This window comes from Nothoprocta perdicaria, unplaced genomic scaffold (genome assembly GCF_003342845.1).
Source record: "Nothoprocta perdicaria isolate Ctin4 unplaced genomic scaffold, notPer1 scaffold_146, whole genome shotgun sequence".
NCBI classification, from domain to species: Eukaryota; Metazoa; Chordata; class Aves; order Tinamiformes; family Tinamidae; genus Nothoprocta; species Nothoprocta perdicaria.
Genome location: NW_020454605.1, coordinates 1,996,509 through 2,007,140, shown reverse-complemented (window position 1 = coordinate 2,007,140; position 10,632 = coordinate 1,996,509). Strand labels below are relative to the sequence as shown.

Sequence of the window (10,632 nt, the reverse complement as noted above, 5' to 3'; positions counted from 1 at the left end):
CTAAGTCAGCATCTGTTTCTTGAAACAGATCCAGTAAAAAGATTTATTTTTGTGCTGCTTTTGAGTAATTGGGATGTTTCTGGCACCTCTGAGATTTGTGGTGTTTCATGGAAATTGAGGATTCTGCACCCAGAATCAYTAAGTGGTTCTGGTCCTCTGCTTCTTTACAGTACAGCTTTGGCAACCAGATAAGAAGTGACAGGATTTCTAAACCAATGATAGAAATAGCACTACAKAAGATTAAAAAGCTCCATGCTCCTTTTCAAGGAATCAACAGTGAATTCTAATGGAAAGTTTATGCTGGCATAAGAAAAAGAAATGTATATTCTGAAAAGACAAATATTGCTTTGAAGAAACATTACCAAATGAGCAGGTAAGAAGCACCCACTTTCACCAATGTATATGAATGTTTAAGCAGCTATATTTAAAATATTTTAAACATATAGTTTTATCAAGTAGAATTTTCCAAAGAGTCGGATCAAAAGTAAGATAAATCTCACAGATGCATCTTGGAAATACAAACCACCCGAGTTGATGGGGTATTTAAGATGAGACGGTTCCTTCAGTCTCAAAAATCTATTGTTGGCTACTACAGTTTCAGAATTTAAGTTAAAGGGGAATGTGCCGTTGCAGTGTGCTATGGCTTTGTTCCTCTTCATCCTTACAAGATGCAGAGTATCTGCTAGAGGTAGCTAAATGAACCACAGCGACACCATTAACAACAGAAATTCCCATCTCATGCTGTATTAACAGCATAATTCAAAATATCTAAGCAAAGAGCTTTCCCCTTCTGATTGCTTACAGACAATCTAAGCGTATCTAATGAAAATTAACRCAATGCTAAAAAGCAAACACAGCATTTGGAGCCAGCTAATTAACAAAGCTCGTCAAAACTGTACGTCTCAGCCGAGCTCCAGAGGACTCTTCAGTAGCTGGAGTGTTTTACTGGATTTCCTTTCTTGAACTGGTCTGTCAGTGAAAAAGATCTCATTTACCTTGTCAGAAAGTTGCTGAGCTCTTCTGGGCAATGACACGGCCCTGGGTATCAATCTTCATGCTGTGACTATGTATTTAAGCCTGGATTTATCCAATCTGGTTTTATCCATTCCAGTGCAATGATACTATCAGTTCTATGCTGTCTCTGTGTAAATTMGTGAAGAAAAGTAGATTAACTTGAAAGACCCTTGGTGGTATCCATCTCTCATCCCTAGAGAGCAAAGGGATCTACCAGGCTCTTAGTTATGATACAACGGAGCTTGGTGAAAGAAATTTGATGGGATCAGTCTGGTTCATTATACATTGAAATCCCCTATGAAAATAACCCTGCCTGCTGTCACAAATTCAAAGAATTCAACCAATTTGTTACACAGTCTTGTCTTTCTCAGAAGAATCTAAAAATCTTTTCTTTTTCCCCTAAAAATAAGCCAAACAAAAATAAAGCAAAAAGCAATCAAAACAAACATTCCTGACCTCTGAATGGAAGACTGAGATGGGGTCCAGCACAACCCTACTGGTCCCAACCATCTCATTTCACTCTTTGGCAGGATATAAACATAGACAGTCCCAGGATGAGAAAGGTTTTTTTTACTTCATTAATCCTGCAAATGAAATGTACTTTGAAAAATGCAGGAAGTTTTCTGAGGGAAATCTAAATAAAAATATCCTGRGAACAATTTTAAAGCATTAATGTAATATTGGCTATTTTAATATATTCAGAGGGAGAAGAAAAAAAAATCCCAACTTATTAGCTAAAATAATTTTTACTAGCTGATGTAATATTAGCATTAATGTTTATCAGTGACACTGTTACTTAAGGCAGCATGCCTGGAACACATACAAATAGCAGTGGAAAACGTATAGCAAGTTTAACAATAACCTTTTACTGCTTCAAAGCAAATAAAAGCTCCTAAATGTTTATTAAAATATACATAATCACTTTAGCAGCTATAATAAGCTGTAACTTACTAWAACTTTTTTACCTATATATTCCCATTTTTAATGGTATTAAAACACTTAAGAATTGTATGTGTCAATTGTATGTCTCTATAATCATTCAGTTTTCAGTCGCTGGAGATCCTTCTCACTACAACTGTAAGGAAAGATACATGAATGAGAAAAATTAAAGTAATTACAAAATTGGCACTGGGATAGCTGCAAAAACTGGCAACATTTTCACAATTTCAGATTTAATGAATTTCCAATTGCCATGATTTCTGTTAAATAAAAGCTCTACAATTAAGAGCACTGTATTTAAAGTTATCTCAAAATACTTTAAAAAGACATGACATGAGCAGAGCACACAGATCAGAAGTGCAGTTTTTCCTGTGCCTTAAGACAATGCCACTCACTGGAACTGAAGAATCAATAGAAGAAAAATATAGCCAAAATTCATTTGGTTCAGTAAAATCCAATACTATGTAAAAAGCAAATTCACATTTTTATTTTAAATTGCAATAAACTGTACAAAATGTTTTATTTCTGCCAAAAATAACAGCAATATTTTTAATCTTATTTCTAGACAAACAACAAATGCTTCTTGGTAATCTTTCCTGGGTGAGTTTACAAATTAACAGACAAAAAGATGCACAATTTCATATCGGAGACGGAACAAACAGATTTGAATGCTATGGAATAAACTTCATTTTTAGTGTCTTCTAGGAATTTCAATATCCCTGCCATACTGGTAAAAAAAAAAAAAAAAAAAAAAATGTGTCTCACACAAAGGAATGTAAACAGTCATCAAATGATTAAAGAGGCTGACTCTTCCAATGAAACCTTATCGTACCTCTAAATCATTATTTTTACTTTTTATAGAGAACAGTCCACGGCATGAGGACCGTGCAATAGCTGAATGCACTCCCCAGAATGCCAATAAATGCCTGTTCAAGATTTTAAGTTAAAAAAAAAAAGATAAATTCTAAATAACTAGACTGAGACAGATTATACTCTCCTTTTGCATTGCGAGTTTTTTTTCTTATCTGTATTCAAGAGGGAATATGTAACAGCCCCATCAGCCCTACAATCACCACAATATACTTTTTTCCAAGATGCAACAACGTGAACGAGCACCTACTTAAGTCAATCAGATGGAGAAAGCACCATCATTGCGAAGAGCACAGATTTATTTTCAGGCTTGCTTTGTTTTGTTCACATAATATATTTAATGCATATTAAACAAAACGTATGTTGGGTCACTGACCACTGCTTCTTCAATCTGAGCCCTAAAACGGAAATACCATTGCAGTGATTTCTGAGACGTCACAGCTTTTTCTCTCAACATTGAGGTTTAAACTAGGAAAAAGCTGTTTCAACAGCCTGTTTAAAGCTTAAAAAATTAAGCATCTTCTGTTACTTCGGTGTTATTTGTGGGAAGAAATTCTTCCTGAAATTCCACTTTATCTGGATAGAGTTTAATGTAGGTGTCCACCATTAAATCTAAGTCATGTTTTATATCAAAGTTTATGTTGAGCAGAGCTAGGTTGCTTGACCTTTGTTCTGTTAAGGTGTTTTTCAGATATGCCTTTAAGCGCTTTCGTCCTACTTCGTACTTCTCATTCTCCACCTTCATCACTGGAAGGATGCACAAGACTTTGAGCAGTGCATATACATTAGGGAAAAATTTTATGTCCGGCAAATGAAGTGCTTCATAAATAGTAGTTGGAAGCTCAATGTCTTTTCCTCGGTGCTTCCACTTGATTCTCCAGCAGTGAAGCTCAGCAGAAAGCGTGTCTGGATTAGGCAAGTCATTTTTGTACATATCAGCATGATGCTCTTCACATGTATTGAATTTGAGCTGCCCCATGACTGAGGGCACTAACGACAAACATTTGAGAGCTTTTAAATGTTGTTCTGAGAATATATCTTTTAATTCTTGAATGATGTGCTCCACTGCAGGGACACTAAGAATTTCCTTGTAGTAGTTTTCTGAAGTTATTTCAGCGTCCAAGTTAACGTGTTGTGCCCTGCGAATTTTTCCAGGAAGCTTAATTTGCACGTCCAGTTTTGTAGCCAAATTTGTTGCTTCCTCAAACCAAAATTCATGGTAGACTTCAATATTTTCTACCACTTCATTCAGAGAATGCAACACTGCTGTTAAGCTGCCAGCTGCAAAGAACACATCTGACGTTTGTCCTTGGAGATTTTTTCCAAAGGCTCTTGTGAAAGACAGAACGTTTTTCAAAATTACAATAGTGACAATGAAGTCAAAATCTGTTAATGCACTTGAAAGTACAAACGCTCGGCCAGCAATAAAGTTATTCCACCGGACAGACGAGTCACTGATAACACTATCCAAGCACAGAACCAGTGCTTGCATCATGTCCACCAAAACYTCAAAAGCATCATGCCTGCCTGTCCACTGAGAGCGGCAGATCTGCTTCAGCTGGTTACCTTTCTCCTCATTGTTCTGAAAAAGAACAGAAATTGTATTGTCCAGTTCCACTAGCAACTGGGGAGACTGATTAAAAAGACAGCAGACTTCTTCGATTGTACCTAGTGCAACGGAAACACTAACAACAGGGACGGATTTTGCCAGCCATGCATTTAAGGCACAGGAGGAACACAGCGTATACACAGCTTGTGGATACTTTTCCAAGAGTCTTGTGGCTACGACTTTCATTTTAGAAGCAAACCCACTGGAGACGATGTAGGCTTGACCTCGACAGTACTCCATGTTTAGACCCCATTTTTCCGTAATAGTTGTGTGGAATTTTACAGCTAAGATTTCAGGATCATCCTCGTAAGGCAAAAAACCTATGAATTCTTCTCTTAGATTATGAGAGTCATCAACAAATCTCACCAGAACTGGCAAATGTTCTTCTCCTGCTATATCTACTACTTCATCAGTAACTATGGAAAAGAAGTGCGAATCTCTTACTTCCCTCAATGTCTCTTCTCTAATGCAGCTTTCACAGATCTCAAGCATTTGCTTCTGCTGAGTTTTTGAACAATACTCAAGATTTACTGCAGTCATCTCAAATCGTTTCCTCAGAACTTCATCTCCAGCATTTATTCTATATTCCAGTAGAGCCTGGAAGTTATCTGAAGCGAAGACACCTTCTGGAAGATCATCAACGTTATGGCCATCCAAAGGAATATTTTGTTTACCCATTAGGATCAAAATTTCAAACAAAGATTTGAGGTAATCTTTGTTTTCTCTTTCTTCAAGTGTTAAAGGGACAACTTTCTCCTCTTGTTCTTCCCCTCCTTCCTGCGAGACAGTATTCTGTGCATTGCTTTCATTCAATTCTTGAGTTGCCTGTTCCCGCTCTAAGGCTTCATCAACTACAAAACATAAAATAGAGTATGAGACTACACAGGAGTAAAAGATAACCTGCTATCCCCACAGCCTTTCAAGTTACTTGAGGCCAGAGAACAATGTTGGCATCTTAAAAGTGAATGAGAATTTCAAAGACAGTTCAGACCGGCTGTTTAAATGAAGCAGCAATTCAGCTAGTYTCATGATATACATGTAAGCCCACAGTTACTGTTCTGAATTACCTATCTATTTCAATAAGCAACTTTTCTATAAGCCCGAATATTTTGCCCACTTACTCTTTTGCTGCTTCAGTGTTTTTATTTCATCTTCACTCTAAAAGAAAGAAAAAAAAATGTATGATAATGACTACCATAGGATCTTAAAGTATTAAAGCACATCAAGATCAGATACCAATGTTGCAGATAAGGCCATATAAGAAGTGTTAATATTTCTCAAGAAGTGCTAGAAGGTGTAAAAGGAGAACTTTCTTCATAGTTTATTGCTGTCATGACATACATATCTACTAACTATGCAAAAATAATTTGCTCCTACATCTAAGGTTCCTATACCAGGAGAGTATTCAATCTAAAACTCATTTACCAGCAACTGTAAAATATAAGGAAAAACTCTGAACCCAGTCACCAGACACAATTGTCTTTTAATCTACTTTCTAAGTTTTGGTAAACAAGCAGACTTATCAGCAAGGAATATCTAGATTTCACCTGTCTTCTTTAACATTTAAGCAGACCTTGGTAGTTGGAAATAGTCCAGACCTATAGATACTTCTTCTGTAATTGTTACAAAAGAGCCACTGACAAGTTGTAATTCCACAAGGAACTGCTTGATCTTGGTTTATACATGAATCGATGACACTCATCATAAAACAAGACAAGCACCCCTGAATTGCTGTAGACTTCAGAAGTGAAACAGGTTCACTGAAGGTTATGCAATCCATATGTAGCAATAATTTCAATGCACCATCTATAAGGTGTATCCAGTTAGTGCTACAACATGTAAAAAGAAGCCAGTATCAGCTCTGGACTAAAACAGATAATTTTCTGGATAATTTCATCAAGCTTTCCTTAGCAAATAGTTATATTAGCATAGTACTTAGATATCTAAGTCATAATCAACAAGAAGATAGAGAGAAACTAAATATCATAAATATTAATTGATACTGCTATATAAAATTCTATCTGAACTTTCTTTGCATGTTAAAATAATAAAGACAAGTCCTTAAATTAAAAACTTACCAGTTCTTTTATCCTTTTYCTATGTCTGCTGTGAGGATTGTTCAGATGACTTGTAAGATCAAATATAGTTGGCACAGCATTATCTCTTAAAACTGTTCTGTAAGGACTCTGTAAGAAGTTAGACATAGAAATTAAGAGATTTTTCTAGAAAGTTCTCACTGCATGAATACAAAAAATGCAGAACAAATTTCAGAGGTCATGCACTCTATTTCTAACTGCTTACATTCTATTTCTAACTGCTTATATTTTCATTATTATGATATTTTACAGTAAAGACAGACAATGTCTTTTTCTTTTCATATTTTTACTTTCTGATCATGCAGAATAGAACGCATAATTTGTATTTCAAGAGAAAACTGAAAATAAGAAGATATCCTTAAAAAGCATAGTCACTTTTCCCCTTTATCCTCATATCACATATCTCTGATAAAAATGATTTTAATTTACCTCAATAATATTGTTCTTTAACTATCCAGAAGGACATTCTGGATAAAAGGACACCCATACATGAGAAAGGAAACTATTTAGTATTATTATGCTTTGGTTTTCATCATTTATTTCATCACAGTTCTAGAGAAAAAAAAAAGCAAGTATTTTCACAATGAAAATGTTCATTTATGCATTTCCATGTTCATTTATGTATTTCCTCCAATTAGTAGGAGGAAGAAAATAATTATTCTAGATGTTTGTGTAAATGTCTCTATCAGTTAGACAAAATCATTTTAAGTGAAGTTTCACATCTGAATATACTGTAAACTTAGATTGTCTAAGCTGAATTGTTTTCATTATGTACTCGGTTCTACCTAATCAGTTTGAAGTGCACTATAAGTAAACTGAAGTTTTATAAAACTTCAATTCAGAATTAATTTCACTGCTTGTTTCTAGGGCACTGCATACTCACAGACCCTGTGATGTGTAACACCACAAAAGCTGAAATTCTGATCTGAGCTTTAAATTATCCTGTATAACTGGAGGATGAAATGTGCATATACCTATCAGAGCAGAACTTGCTCATAAATTAAAACATTAAAAAAAAAAAAAAAAAAAGAGCCCAGCCAAATCCATCACTTTCTACTACTATGGAAGCTGTAAAAAATCAGTACCGTCTTGTTAGTAAGAATTGAAAATTATACATTTCATAAACAGGAAACAGTGACACAATTTTAGACAGATATAATACAGCAGCAGGAACCAAACTCTTCACAGATGTAAGGGATGTTTAAAGTTAATGATCACAACAGCATGCAACTGAACTCTATCCCACCATATACATACATCTGTAGCAGCACATTAATGATTTTAAATAGAGGTACACAAATGTAGGCTCTTACACTCAATATATTTGTATAATGTTGTAATATTCAGTGACAGTAAACAAAAAGAGCATTGGTTCCTGTGAGAGAACTGCAGTGATGGCCAGAACACCACAAATGTATTAAACAGAAGCAGCAACTCAATTTCTCTCTTCCCCAACTGCTCATTTCCATCCCATCTTTTGTGCCAACCCAAACATCTGTGACTCTGTGTGGTGCCTGAACCATGATAATGATCTCAGTTAAATTCAGAGATTAATTTTTGTAGAGAACAGTTACCCAAGGCATCATAGATTAAAATGCAACTGATTTAAAAATGTTAACCCCATTTTGCAAAATGCAATAAACAAGAATCTAGTTATACTTACACTTCTGCATATCATAGAAGTCTCAAAATGCTTAGCACACAGCCTGTAGTGCTTGTTGAGTTGATCTGGAGTTTTATCTTCTAAATCCGCCCTTCGACAGTTCTCTACCCACCTCTGACATCTGCATGTAAACAAAAGAATTAGCTAGTTTTAGCTTTCAACATTAGTTGACAAGAATTTCAAAATCTTATCCACAATTTGTGGGCAGTGAGCACTGTCCTTTGCATAAAGCTAGGGAAAGTTGTGTACACACTCCCTTGTAAAGTCCTGCAATATCTTTTCTAAAACCTGTTTTTCTCTTACCACTCACTATTTAACACCTATTTACTCACTACGTAAGAACYCCTGCAAATTTATGTTTAAATCTTTCTATGTAACTCTTTATATACAAACAATATTGCAACAACCATTAATATCTCAGGATTTCAAGGTCAAAATCTGGCATCACAAAGCTACCAGTTCATTATAGCACATCACTAAACAGACAGTTGAAAATACACAACACAGATGACTAAAAACTTTTGCATGAACAAGATTAATGACTTGTTCATTATCCTAACCACATAAAGTGGTTCCACAAACTCCAATTCCCCTCAGGCTGGGTCCCTACCTAAACAAACTCAAGACTAGAGAACAACAGACCGTGAAGAGTTATGATACTTCTGTCATAATGGGAAGGCACTTCCACTGTATTCTTAGTGGTATTTTATTTCAGTCACTAATCTGATGCATCAATTCTTTAAATTTCTCGCATTTTAGATTCAGCACAGAGATCTCCCCATAACCCAGTCATCACTGAAATAAAAGAGAAAAAACTACTGGTTCCATAATAAAAATAAATAAATAAATAAAATTTATTAAATTAATTAAATTAAATTAATTAAATAAATTATTATTTTTTTTTAAAAAAAGATAGAAGGTTGGAAATGTTCTTACTCCTGATGTAAAAGCAGAAGGTTCCTTACCAAAGAAACTGCTAGAAGTTATGAGAAAACATATTTTTGCCTACAAACACATAGGGATTGTTCATAAGAGAAAGAGGAAGAAACAACAATTATGGATGAGCACGGCAGCTGACAGCACATGTGAGGAATTCTTGAGAGGAGTTTAGCTCAGGAAATCAGTTTTTCAAAGATAAAGCACCAAATAGCCCTCTCCTTTCCTGATTTCTCTGGTTACATAAAAGTGGCTGTGGCTGCTGTCTTTTGTGCTGAACCAGAGAACAGGACACGAGTTTTAAGCATTCAGCTAACACACACTCACGAGTTTTAAGCATTCAGCTAACACACACTGTATACTGTGTTAAAAGTGCTTTAGTGACAAAATATTTGAGATTACGTAAAATCCACTTCAATACAATATTTTCAGCACCGTTCAGTTAACGTTTATTAAGTTTTAAGGACAATTTTCTTCAGTCACAAACATAGTATTATTTCCAGAGATCTGCTGACATCTCATGGAAGTTTTAAGGGCATTTTTTCTTAGGTTCAGGTGTAATCTAAATCACATATTTCACCTCAGTGCTGGTGAGCTACAGTTGAATAGGAACTCTGTTGCTGAGAAGGTATTTTGTTCTAAATACTCAAGTGAAGCAGAGCTGGACCTTGTTAAGGAGATTACTACCTAGACTATGCAAAACTATTAAAATGAACATGCCTATTTATTTACATACATGTTTGATATGGGGGAGGAGGAAAGAAGAAAACAAAACAAAACAAAAAATGCACCTTACATCAACCTCAACCAGTTCTTCAGAGCTTAATCATTTCACCCCTTCTAATCTCTCAGAGAAAGTAAATGAAGTTCATCTCAAAAATCTGGTTAATTCACACTCATTAGTGCCCTAAAGTTCAGTTTTGGAATGTCTAGCTGAAAATGTTTAGCACCAAATAGGGAAAAAGCAAGTGCTGTTATTCAGTTAATATGGGATGCAGGAGACAATTACCCGGGATTGTGTGCTTCCTACATATCTTTAAAATATATATATATATATATTTTTTTTTTTTTTTGACAGGGCCTCTGCTATGCCCTGCCTTCTCACTGCAAGATCCCAAGAGCAAGTGAAGAAGTTTTTGGCATGCTCACTGTACCAGCCTGACCTACAATGGTAACAGGTTCTACAATAGCTTGTAGTACTGGATAGTAGTACCAGCAAAACATTGCCTATCATTTACCAGTTGTGGAAAACTGCTGTACTTCAAATAGAAAAATAAATCACTAATACCCTACAGTCTGCAAAGTCATCAAGGTTACAATGACCTACCAAACTTTAGAGTTACTAAAATAGACCTTATCACAAATTTAAGAGATTGGTATAGGTTTAAATGAGAAAGATATCAGGTATTGATACCAAACTGGGAGGAGTAGCTGATAGCCCTGAGGACTGTGCTGCCATCCAGAGGGACCTGGACAGACTGGAGGACTGGGCGGCGAGAAACCTC

The 10,632-nt window shown here is 35.5% G+C and overlaps 1 protein-coding gene across 1 annotated transcript in view; it reads right to left on the bottom strand.

Annotated features, from left to right (window-relative positions):
- Positions 1-2,705: 2,705 nt before the first annotated feature.
- THAP12 (THAP domain containing 12) overlaps positions 2,706-10,632 on the bottom strand; it is a 10,336-nt gene continuing 2,409 nt past the window's right edge. The window contains exons 2-5 of the mRNA XM_026034535.1: positions 8,192-8,312; positions 6,511-6,618; positions 5,554-5,590; positions 2,706-5,283 (exon numbers count right to left, since the gene is read on the bottom strand). Coding sequence (XP_025890320.1) covers positions 3,335-5,283; positions 5,554-5,590; positions 6,511-6,618; positions 8,192-8,312 — 2,215 coding nt within the window. The 3' untranslated portion in view covers positions 2,706-3,334. The remainder of the gene's footprint in view (positions 5,284-5,553; positions 5,591-6,510; positions 6,619-8,191; positions 8,313-10,632) is intronic.